Consider the following 12,988-nt stretch of genomic DNA (forward strand, 5'->3'; position numbering starts at 1 on the left):
CCAATATGTTAAAATAATTTAAACAAATAATTGTACCAATATGTTTGTTATTGGGCTCATTTCTATAGGTGGAATTTATATTTTATACATTTATTTCATTAATTTTGGAGTAGAATGTCCTTTTAAAAAGTCCCTAGAACTGTCCTTCAGTACTTCTATATAAAAAGTATCCTGGGGGGGATTCACGGACCCGCACCAGAACCGCACCAGAACCGCACCAAACCAATCCATGTGTCAATGCTGATCTTGAAGTGATCTTCAATCAATGTTTGACGTCCAGTTCTCGTTTCCATTTTCAAAGTCTCAACTTTGCTCTAGCGCCACAAACCTAGCACCACCGGTCCACCACTGACCCTTGTCATCGCAACAGATGTCTATATATGGATGTGAGTGTCCACAACACAGCTGTGTCATGCGAGTCTCTGACATTTATATTTCTAGCTATGCCATTTATCTCAATAGCAAAAGGCCAATGTGTTTTTTTCCAAACAGTATCACATTGCTGACTAATGAACGAAGTGACGGGATCTCACTTTCTCCATCAGCTGTTGACCCAGCAGTCTTCACTCGGAATGACGTGATACACCAGATTAGTTGTCAGGCTTTTCTTTTTTCTGAAGCATAACGGCATAACGGCATGCAAATGTTTGTTATTCACTCAAACCAGGACCTGTGTGTGTGTCCACACACACACACTCGATGGCCTTCCTCAGTGCAGTCTGTCTGAGAAGATTCACTGATGGCTGCTGGCTGGGTAATTATAAACTGAGTGAAACAGCTTTTCCTCAAATGTCAGATTCTCTGTGACGTAAGAGCCAGCAGGGGGGTGGGAAGGAGGAAGGATTAAGAGGAACTCACATTGGTGAGGGAGCTGGGCAGTCCAAGAGGGGTGGAGGGGGTCAGGTATCACTCCCAATGGGGCAGAGAGCTGAGCATTCACTGGGTGGGGGGGGTCTAGTTACAGAGCTAACCGTCCCTCTGCTAAAATGTTTCCACCACTAAAGACATGCAACATGCCATCCTAGGACAACCACCCCAAATATCTACCCACTAACATCCCAACACTCCTTTCACCCTCGTAAATCTCCCCTGACCAACAAACACATACCCTTGATGTCACCAAACATCTACTTAGCCACCCAAATACCTTTTGACCTATTCACATATCCTATAGGCTGTCACTTGAACAGAGTCCTCATCTACCCTGAGATGCTAAAGACAGGCTACAGGACAGGACAGTAAGTGTGGTCAGCTTAAAAAAAACAAGATCAGGTAAGAGGAATTACGATGGACCTTGTATTCAACACCAGAAGACCTCGACTTTGCTGATGACCAGGATGTTTTATCACACACACACCAACAAAACTCACCAATAACTACCCTACAAGAAAAAAAACTGAGATGCAAGTCAGACTGGTTATTAACTGCAAGACAATGGTCATGCCCATCAACACAGCAACAAAAAGAAAGAAAGAAAAGAAACATGACCTGGAGTTACTTGACAAAGTTTTACATACCTAGGGAGCACCATCTGCCATGACAGTGTACCAGCACTTGGATCAACAAAGAACAAACGACTAGTGATGACTATATATCGCGTTGACAATATCGCAATATCCTTTAAGCGCTAGTTGGCTGTACCTACACCAAAACAGTATTTTTCCTTCCTAGCTTGTTCTCAATCTTCTTTTAAATAGGGAGCACTTTTATTTCCATGACTGCTCAAAACTTTCTCAAGGCTCTGTCTTGCAGAGCCAACATATGGTGATCAAAATGTTTGGAACATCGAATCGCAATAAAAACCACAGTATCAAATCGCAATACATATCGGCACCTAAGTATCGTGATAATATTGTATTGTCAGGTCGCTGGCAATTCCCAGCCCAACAAACAACCTTCAAAGTTCAAACTAATTTTAAGATCAAGACAACACAAAACTCAATATCTACCAGAGCGGTTTACTAACAACACTTCTAGGAGCAGGCCTATAAGGTTATTCTAAGTGCTGAAAATGACCAAAAAATATATACACCTTACACACAACTTGTATCTGAAGAATCATGAACGGCATCTGGACTCCAGAAGGAAGGCCCAAGACAACATGGTGGATTACCATAGAGAATGAGCTACAACAACATCAGCACTAGAGTAAAGGTACAGAGGAGAAGATGGCCAAGACAACCTTTGATAATGCTATATGCGTCCGCTGGAATAACAGGGGTGAGTGAATGTCATGTGTGCATAATACTGTAAGTAATGAGAGTAATACTGTAATGCTGTAATGGGGTTGAGCTGGTCTTCATGTAGGATCATAATTTGAGCCAGTTTGCTACAGCAGTAAATGTGAATTATTATTTGGATTAGAATTAAATGGACATTTTTGTACATATAAAAAATTTTATTTTGATTTTTTTACCCCTTTTTCTCCCCAATTTCGTGGTCCAATTGTTGTAGTAGCTACTATCTTGTAGTAGCTACAACTCCCGTACGGGCTCGGGAGAGACGAAGGTTGAAAGTCATGCGTCCTCCAATACACAACCCAACCAAGCCGCACTGCTTCTTAATACAGCGTGCATCCAACCCGGAAGCCAGCCGCACCAATGCGCCGGAGGAAACACCGTGCACCTGGCCACCTTGGCCAGCCCACCACAGGAGTCGCTGGTGCGCGATGAGACAAGGACACCCCTACCGACCATGCCCTCCCTAACCCGGGCGACGCTAGGCCAATTTTGTGTCGCCCCACGGACCTCCCGGTCGCGGCCGGTTACGACAGAGCCTGGGCGCGAACCCAGGGACTCTGATGGCACAGCTGGCGCTGCAGTACAGCGCCCTTAGCCACTGCGCCACCCGGGAGGCTGTACATATAAATTTTTCATTTGGGAAAATCAAGTCTGAAGCCTCAAATACATTACAACTTTAAAATGTCCTGCATTGAGGAAAGTTATACTACAACAGGGTGATCAAATTAAGATCCTACATCTGTAGCACAAGTGCCTCAGCTTGACTTGTTTGAGAGGTTCCACAAAGACATGCGATACAGGTATGATCAGATATGTCTGTGATACAAATATGATAGGGTGCAGCTATTATCAGGCTGTATTGCCAGCAATCATTCAGTGTGAGCTAGAGGTGCTGTGAAATTCCACCAAGTAGACGGGCAAAATGTGTGCAGTTTAATTATATAATTATTTTTTGAACAAGCGTTTATTAGAGGCTAGCGTTTATTTGCAAAAATGTGAAATTATACCCAGCTATTACAAGAAACAAGCACTTGGAGACTCAGCGTTTAATGGAAGTTTTACGGTTTGCTGACTCTAATATAGGATATTATTTCCCATTGGCCTTTATGGCATGGTTTCAGCAACTATATGGTCAGTGAGTAACAGGCTAGCTTGAACAGCTAGGCTCAGTGAGTGTGAAAGGGGTAGTATACAATAGGCTAGCACTCTTCTCACCTTGAGTCTGTATGAGGTGAAGGATCTTGGCAGTGATCTGCCTGGCGATCTCAGGGTCCACCAGCATGGACTCCCTGTTCAGCTTCTCCAGCTGGCCAAACAACATCAGCACCCTGGAGTTACTGGGAACGCTGGGAGGGAGAGCGAGAGAGAGGTTTAATACTTGACACATAGCCAGACATGATCAGCCCATGCTCTCATAAAGCAAATATTTTCCGTAGACCGCCCTAATGAACATGACCCTGCTCTATGGTTATATTAAGCTCATAAGGGGCAGTGAGGTCAAAGGTCACTTTGAAATGACAACAGCCATGGGAGAGATAATCAAAATGTAGAAATAGACCCAATGTCTCTCATATGACCTTATAAAGACAGAGTGAGATATACACACAGACAGACAGAGAAAAAAGAGAGACAAACAAACTCACAGACCAAAATACAGTGAGAGGGAGATGGAGTAAGATACTGCCCAAACAAATCTACCAAAGCAAAAATACACATGTGCATACATATACCTTCATGCATTACTAACACACTCAGACACATTAGTTAGGCTAAAGAGAACAGACATCCACACTCAGAGTCAAACATTCTGCCAAGGCCTTACAAGAGGGTAAACATTATGACTGTTTTCAGAGTTCATAGCTTATCAAAATGTAGCCTAGAAATTGTGCTTTGCCATTGAAATGTTAGGCCTTCTTACTATAGGGAAAAAAGATCATGATTACAGGTGGAGAATCAAAAATAGGCTAGCTTCTGCCTCAGTGTCTGGCGACGCAAGACTAAGGCTAAAGTGACGCAAGACTAAGGCTCAAGTGACAATAGGCTAGTTACTACAAGGCCCCAAAAAGTGATTGACCCCAAACAGTAATGTTTGACAGAGGAACCCAACACAATAGCTAGGGTCAAGATGGCATCATGACAGGCCCTAGCAGGTTTAATGATCTGTGGTGTTGCTGTCCTAAGACTGACCTTACATTGTCACAAGACATAGAGCAAACAAGAGTGTAGCATATGAGGGCAGTGTGTGAGAGACTAAGAGAATCTGGCAGAAACACTTGGGTTCACACACACACATATCACACAGAAAGAACCTGACGCATGTGTTCAAGACTGGTTACTCACCCTTTCTCAGGAATCATTTTGTGCTTATTCATTTTTTCTCACACGTCAACATTTCACATCAACTGCAAGTAAAGAAACGCAAGGATCAGCAATGCAATTCAGTTGTCATTCCCGGTCCGGACATGTGTGTTCACCCGTGGAAATCACAGTCTATGCTTTCTATTCTCTCTCGCTGTCCTGTGGCAAGATGAGATCAGCAACATAGAGAGATGACCATGAATGAACAACCCATATCGGTATATGCAATGTAACAAAATAGGGCCAGTTTTGCTCTAACCAGCTCAACTTGTTTAACCAAAACAAAAGGGTGTCCAGTAGAGTTAAATGGCTCCAGTGTCAGGAAACAAAACAGCCCTGACTATGTAATTAAGACACTTAATCAGCGCAAAAGCATGACAAGCCAACAGGAGAAATACACTAGTAAAGAGATAGAGGACAAGAGTGTAGACGTGTGTAGATACAGTACTTGACCGGTGTCATTAATGAGTTATTACCATTCATTATGTCATTGATGATTTTAATAAGTGTGTAGCCTATCACATGCACTATCCCTGGATATGAAATTGGAGGCCATCATTTTATTACAAGGGTGTAACTAGTGGGACTACATGTACAACCGATGCAGTGCATGCTTGTTGTAGTTAGCCCAGCTATCTAGCTAGCTAACTTGACCCAACTGATGTAGCTAGAAGGGCCTAATCAAATTGAACAGCGTAATCTGGCCAGGCTGCCCATCTGTCAAGTGTGTTGCAGATCTTCATTGACAACAACAGAACTAGAGTTAGCACAACGGCGAAATCAGCTAGACAGCTAACTAGCAGTGACTGACTGGTTTACGAGATAACTGGCTGGCGAGCTAAGGACTTCACAGCCCACATTGCACCTGCTCAGTCAGTGTCCATTCAGTTTGCTAGCTGACGTTAACGTAGCTAGGTAATTTAACATTCCTGCTAATTTGGCTACCTAGCTAGACATAAATTTGTGAACAATGACAGGGACATGTACTAGTCATGCAAAATACTTCAAACAAATACATTTCCCGAACCTATATTGAAAGGAATTGTTGTCCCATTAGGGCGAGCCAATCCATAGACGTATTTGTGTTGTCTGAAAAACCCCGACGTTATGACACAAACCCCCTACTCAGTTGGAGAATTTAGGGTCCGGACCTTGATTTGGGTTGTAGAAACGAGGGCTATCAGCCCTTGACGAGAACAGGAAAAATCGAAAATCTAACAGTAATCTGCACCGCACGGTCATGTTGTCAACATGGCAGCATGATGCATTGTACAGAAACATACATATATTTTCCATAAAATATATGTTCGAATATTCAAACTAGTTTTAATTGCATCACCGACCCGTGTGAAAACACAGAATCCTTACCAAAAAAAAAAAAAAAAAAAAAGAGGCAAATCGAGAAGTTTTACTCGTTTAAAATCTGTCCACGAAAATAAAACAACGAAGTGAGGAAATGTTGTATGGAGGTTAATTATAGTGTCGAATTTGGTTGAAAAAAATTGAATTGCTAATTTGCTACATGAGGCTTATTTGATCGAATATTAATTTCGTATTGTTACAATGCACTTATATAAGTGGACGCACGTGTCATTTCGGGGGGGGGGAACGACTTTATATCAGGTTGTGCCTGTTGTAGAGATAGAGGATTGATCATGGATATAACCTGATTTAGCATGTACTTAGCCAATTTATTATTATTATTTTAACTTGGGAAGTCAAGTAAGAACTAATTCAAATTCGTATTTACAATACCGCCAAACCCGGACGATGGTGGGCCAATTGTGCTGCGCTCTATGGGACTCCCGATCATGGTCGGATGTGATATAGCCTGGATTCGAACTAGGGACTGTAGTGACGCCTCTTGCACTGAAATGCAGTGCCTAAGACCGCTTCCACCATTTTAAAGTAGTCAACTGTGTGGGGATTCCAATAAGTTGGAAACAATTAGACAATGAAGAAGAATTGACTCCTTTAAATGGATAAAGGTTCAATAAAAAAAATAAAACCTAAAGGCACTGCCCATGCTGTCACAGACGCATAGCCTCTATCTATATCCTAGCTGTCTATATCTATGACCTGTCGTTCCACACACATCTGTCCTCTCATTGGCTAAAATGGTCCCACCTGATCTCGCCTCCTTCCATATTTTAGGACATGTATTTCCATCTTTAGAGCGGTCACTTGACAATATAGTACACAATATTTGATGCTATTCATCCACGTGCTTAATTAATCTACATCACATTTGTTTTGAGCCGACTTCGCCGTCGGCTAAAACGGATCACCTGGCTCGAACGCAGTTCCAAAACGAATGCAATCAATGCTAACCCGCTTCACCCGGGACGTTAACATAACTCCCTCAATGTCAAGAAGATCTGCCAGGAGGCGTGAACAAGGCGAGAAAGCAAATTTAGTTTTTAGACGCGACACGAAATGATGACTAGCAGCTCTGATGCTGCGTTCATGGCAGAGTTGGAACTAGGAAACTCTGACATTTCCAACTTGTATAACTACAACCAAAATGTATGAACATGTTAAATTATTATTTGACGTGAGGTCATATTCAGGCCCTGTTTGGTCAATAAGCTTATTTTACACGTCAAATCGTGTTATTTGACGTGTATCTTTTTTGACACGCAAAGACCCAGACGGCGTTCCAAAAGGAGCAGCGATGATGCTGCGTTCAAATACTAGTTGAATTGAATAAACTCTGACATTTCCGACTTGTTGATTTGTTGAACACGGGACTTGTATAACTACAACCAGTTAGCAAGTCGTACATTTCAGAGTTTCCTAATTCCGACTAGCATGTGAACACGGCACGAATGAAAGCTGGTCATAAACGCGGATCAAACATCACATACACCATTAACAAAATAGGGTGCAAAACCCCCATACGGGCCTGAAATTATCACCCAAAGCGAACCTCCAAGCATAACCGACCAGCTTGTTTACAGCTGTACTAAGGTCGGACAGCATTACTGTGGAGCCGGCTCGAGATATGGCTCGGAAAACGTACGTCAATCCAGGGATGAGAAATGCAATGTACACCGAATTGTCCCATTATCCCAACTGTTAAACTGAGAAGATTGAACGACTGCAAGAAATAGTAGTTCAATCTTCTTGGTGTAAGAGTTGGGATAATGAGACAATTTAGAGTACAATGCATATATGCAATATCTGTCATCTCTGGGTTGAGGTATGTTTTTTGGACTATATCTCGAAGTGGCTACGAGGTGTTTTAAAGGTGCAATAAGAAGAAATTGCTCCTCCACTTCCTGGTTGCAAAAATTCTAATATTTTGCCTAATTTCAGTTTGTGACAAACCGCTGTGAAATATCTTTTCAATTACCAAAAGATTGTATTTTCAGCTGTTTGAGTCTGGTGTAAAAAAACAAAAGTAAAAGATGCAAAAACTAGGCAATGATGTCCTTTATCTACTTCCCCAGAGTCAGATGAACTAAGGGATAACATTTGTATGTCTCTGTGTCCCGTATGAAGGATGTTAGAGGTAGTTTTGAAAGCCAATGCTAACTAGGGTTGGTGCAATGACTGGAAGTCTATGGGTATCTGGTACACAAAGTCTATAGGTATCTGGTACTTCCATCATTGTGATAACGGCAGTTACCAATTGCGCTAGTGCTAATTATATGTGAATTTCTATGTGAATTTGGTGGGGTCACCAGAAAAGTTACATATAGCAGCTTTAATATTTAGAGGAATGCTGTCTGACGCTGCAGCTGTAAGTGAGCGGCTCGGATCTGCTGGCTATTGCGATAGCTAGCTATGCTGTGGGACTTCATGTCCAAAGGTGCAACGTAATACCATCCTATTTGTGCTTTTTCCCAGGCTCGGATGACTGCTAGGCAAAGGTATTGAACAGGAATATGTGGTGGTGGTGGAGGTGTGGTTGAGAGGAGGGATGCTAGTGGTAGAAAACTATTATAATCCTTGTCAGATATTGGACCTGGAGGTGCTGGAGAGGGTGGAGGGCCAGGATAGAAGTAAGGTAATGGGGTGAGGGGATTTTAATGCCCACAATATGCTCTTGGGACGGATGGTTGGAAATGGCCAAGTGATGGAAAACCTGATTGAAATGAAAGATCTGGTGTGCCTGAATAATGGCTGAGGGACCAGGATTGATGTAGCCACAGGAAGAGTCTGCCTTAGACCGCACTCTGGTATCTAGTGTGATGGCAGGAATCTGTATGGGAGGAGTCGACAGTAGGGAGTGATCATTACCCCATAGCATGCACAGTAGGCCAGAGGGAGGGGGAGATGTCAGTGGATGGCAGGTGGGTGTTGAAAGGGAAAAGTTGGATCAGTTTCAGGAACTGAGTGAGCAGGTGATGGCTCGTGTGGATATGAGAGGGGATGTGGATAGTATGAATAATTGGGTGAGAACAGCGTTTGTGGGGGCAGCTACTGAGGCTATACCTAAGACTTCAGGGAGGAGGAAAGCTGTCCCATAGTGGACGGATGAGTGTGGGGCAATGGTAAGGAGTAGGAACAGGGCATTTAGAGTACCGAAAAGGACGCATAACTTCCAACATCTGATTCAGTATAAATAGGCCCAGGCCCAGGTGAGTGCCCATCTTAGTGATGAGTCACTGGATAAGGTATTGGTGTTGTACAACAGAGTCTGGGAGTAGGGGAAACTACCAGGTAGTTGGAAGGAGGCAGTAGTTGTACCAATCCGGAAGCCAGGAAAAGACCCAACAAGGTTCAACAAACTATCAGCTAAAAGCTTTAACATCGTATGTACAGTTGAAGTCTGTGTTTTGCATACACTTAGGTTAGAGTCATTAAAACTTGTTTTTCAACCACTCCACAAATGCCTTGTTAACAAACTATAGTTTTGGCAAGTCAGTTAGGACATCGACTTTGTGCATGACACCATTAATTTTTCCAACAATTGCTTACAGACAGATAATTTCACTTATAATTTACTGTATCACAATTCCAGTGGGTCAGAAGTTTACATGCACTAAAGTGAATGTGCCTTTAAACAGCTTGGAAAATTCCAGAAAATGATGTCATGGCTTTAGAAGCTTCTGATAGGCTAATTGATGTAATTTAAGTCAATTGGAGGTGTACCTGTGGATCGATTTCAAGGCCTACTTTCAAACTCAGTGTCTCTTTGCTTGACATCATGGGAAAATCAGAAGAAATCAGCCAAGACCTCAGAAAACAAATGGAGACCTCCACAAGTCTGGTTCATCCTTGGGAGCAATTTCCAAACTCCTGAAGGTACTACGTTCATCTGTGCAAACAATAGTACGCAAGTATAAACACTATTGGACCACAAGCCGTCATACCGCTCAGGAAGGAGACGCGTTCTGTCTCCTAGAGATAAATGTACTTTGGTGTGAAAAGTGCAAATCAATCCCAGAACAACAGCAAAGGACCTTGTAAAGATGCTGGAGGAAACGGGTACAAAAGTATCTATATCCACAGTAAAACTAGTTCTATATTGACATAACCTGAAAGGTCGCTCAGCAAGGAAGAAGCCACTGCTCCAAAACCGGCATGAAAAGCCAGACTACGGTTTGCAACTGCACACGGGGACAAAGATTGTACTTTTTGGAGAAATGTCCTCTGGTCTGATGACACAAAAATAGAACTGTTTGGCCATAATGACCATCATTATGTTTGGAGGAAAAAGGGGTAGGCTTGCAAGCCAAAGAACACCATCCCAACCGTGAAGCACGAGGGTGGCAGCATCATGTTGTGGGGTGCTTTGCTGCAGGAGGGACAGGTGCACTTCAAAAAATAGATGGCATCATGTGGAAAGAAAACTACGTGAAAATATTGAAGCAACATCTCAAGACGTCCGTCAGGAAGTTAAAGCTTGGTTGCAAATGGGTCTTCCAAATGAACAATGACCCCAAACATAATTCCAAAGTTGTGGCAAAATTGCTTAAGGACAACAAAGTCAAGGTATTTGAGTGGCCATCACAAAGCACTGACCTCAATCCTATAGAAAATTTGTGGGTAAAAAAAGCATGTGCGAGCAAGGAGGCCTACAAACCCGACTCAGTTACACCAGCTCTGTCAGGAGGAATGGGACAAAATTCAGCCAACTTATTGTGAGAAGCTTGTGGAAGGCTTCCTGAAACGTTTGACCCAAGTTAAACAATTTAAAGGCAATGCTACCAAATACTAATGGAGTGTATGTAAACTTCTGACCCACTGGGAATGTGATGAAAGAAAGAAAAGCTGAAATAAATATTCTCTCTAATATTATTCTATTTCACATTATTAAAATAAGGTGGTCATCCTAACTGACCTAAGACAGGGAATTTTTACTAGGATTAAATGTCAGGAATTGTGAAAACAGAGTTTAAATGTATTTGGCTAAGGTGTATGTAAACTTCCAACTTCAACTCTATGTAAGATTATGGAACGTATGATTACGGAGAGGCTAACTTACTTCCTGGAGAGCAGGGGGCTAGTCTTGCCACATCAGAGTGGCTTTAGGAAGGGTAGGGGACCTATGGACCCAGTGCTCTGTTTAGAAGCAGAGCTGTCTTTTTTGATGTGGAGAAGGCATATGATATGATGTGGAAGGAGGGTTTTTTAATTAAGCTTGATATTATTGGTGTAGGTAAAGGATTTCCTGTTTGGAAGGTCTATCCAGCTGAGGGTGGGGAAGTCTATCAGGCCTGGTGGATGATGGTACACCACAGGGGAACGTGATTAGTTGTTCTCTGTTCTCAATCCTCCTCCTGGGCAACAGGTAGCCTAGTGGTTAGAGCGTTGAGCTCGTAACCGAAAGGTTGCTGGATTGAATCCCTGAGCTGACGAGGTAAAAATCTGTCGTTCTGCCCCTGAACAAGGCAGTTAACCCACTGTTCCCCGGTAGGCCATCATTGTAAATAAGAAATTGTTCTTAACGGACTTTCCTAGTTAAACAAAAAAAATGTGTCATACATAGTCAGGAAGCTACATGAAGCAATTGATGAGGTAGAGTGGTGGGCATTAATGTGGAGATTCAGGTTCCCTGTAGAGAAAACTCAGACAGTGTTCTTTACCAGGAGGAAGGTGGGAGATGAGGTTATATGGGAAAAACTTGGAGTATACCCAGGTTCCTTGAGCTATACTTTGACACTAGACTAACCTGAGCACAACATATTGAGAAAGTGTAAGAAGGTGCTAAATGTGATGGCTGTCTGACAGGGAAGGAGTGGTGGGTTGGGTGTTCCTCATTGATCCGAACTGTAATAGACTATGGCAGTATAGCGTATGGTTCGGCAGCCCGGACCTCATTGGAAAGGCTAGATCTCATACAGGAGCAAGGATTCAGAACATGTAGTGGGGCGTTTCGGACGTCCCCAGTGGCTGCACTAGATGGGGGATATGCCATTGCAGATTAGGAGACAGTAGCAGGCAATTAATTATTGGGTCAACCTACAAGGACATGGGGTGTCTCGTCCTGCAAACGGGATTTTACAGGCACGCTGGGAACATGAGCAAAGACAGAACACAAGCTTTGGGTGGGTGGGTAATACCCAGGTGAAGGGCATGGGACTGTATGGAGGGGAGTTTAGTCCAATGGTAGCTATTCCTGTAAATCCACCATGGCTACTCCCGCCTCCAGTAGTTGATCTAGAAATGTTGGAGAGACTACAGAAAGATAGAGAGGGTGTTGATCCATCTGATTTGTTTAAGATACACAGTATGCAGACGTATCAGGATTTTGTTGCCATTTACACAGATGGTTCAAAAGATCCAAGGACAGGACGTACTGGGTCAGCATTTGTAGTGCAGGAATGTGGGGTGGAAGTCAGGAAATGTATAACTGATCATCTAGCTGTATACATGGCAGAGCTGATGACCATACTGTTGGCCTTGCAGTGGGTGGAGGAAGTCAAGCCAGACAGAGTAGTTATTTGCTCTGATTCATGTGCAGTGTTAAGAGTCTCCAGTCCAGCTCACGTAGCAGACAAGACCTGCTTTATGAGGTGCTACAAACCCATGGCAGGATTAGACAGATGGGTGTACAGATAAGATTTACTTGCGTCCCAGCTCATGTGGGGGTGGAGGGGAATGAGGCAGTTGATTTACTGGCTAAACAAGCACTTAGTAGTTGGAATGTTGATGTTGTAGTTTCAACGAGCAAGGCAGAGGCAAAAAGCCTGATATGGACAGTGATGGTGTAGAGATGTCAGGAGCAGTGGAATAGAGATACTAAGGGCAGGCATTTATTTCAAGTACAAAGGAATGTCGGGGAGGGGAGAACGGCAGGAAGGGACAGAAGAGAGGAGGCTATTTTTACAAGATTAAGGGTGGGACACAGCCAGTTGAAAAATACCTTAAATGTGATAGGAAAGCATCCAACAGGACAGTGTGATTATTGCCAGGAAACAGAAACTGTGGAGCTGGTA

The 12,988-nt window shown here is 43.0% G+C and overlaps 1 protein-coding gene across 7 annotated transcripts in view; it reads right to left on the reverse strand.

Annotated features, from left to right (window-relative positions):
• The window catches only part of agtpbp1 (ATP/GTP binding protein 1), a 42,918-nt gene extending 35,961 nt beyond the window's left edge, over positions 1 to 6,957 (reverse strand). Inside the window, exons 1-3 of one of the 7 annotated variants that reach the window (XM_036979512.1) lie at positions 6,726 to 6,957; positions 4,581 to 4,642; positions 3,456 to 3,586 (exon numbers count right to left, since the gene is read on the reverse strand). In XM_036979512.1, the coding sequence (XP_036835407.1) occupies positions 3,456 to 3,586; positions 4,581 to 4,612 (163 nt within the window). In that variant the 5' untranslated portion in view covers positions 4,613 to 4,642; positions 6,726 to 6,957. Of the gene's footprint in view, positions 1 to 3,455; positions 3,587 to 4,580; positions 4,643 to 5,625; positions 5,964 to 6,725 lie in introns of those variants that run through there. The other 6 variants (XM_021605435.2, XM_021605437.2, XM_036979513.1 and 3 more) reach the window with 6 other exon arrangements.
• Positions 6,958 to 12,988: the final 6,031 nt, after the last annotated feature.

Source organism: Oncorhynchus mykiss, chromosome 6 (assembly GCF_013265735.2).
Source record: "Oncorhynchus mykiss isolate Arlee chromosome 6, USDA_OmykA_1.1, whole genome shotgun sequence".
Taxonomy (NCBI): Eukaryota; Metazoa; Chordata; class Actinopteri; order Salmoniformes; family Salmonidae; genus Oncorhynchus; species Oncorhynchus mykiss.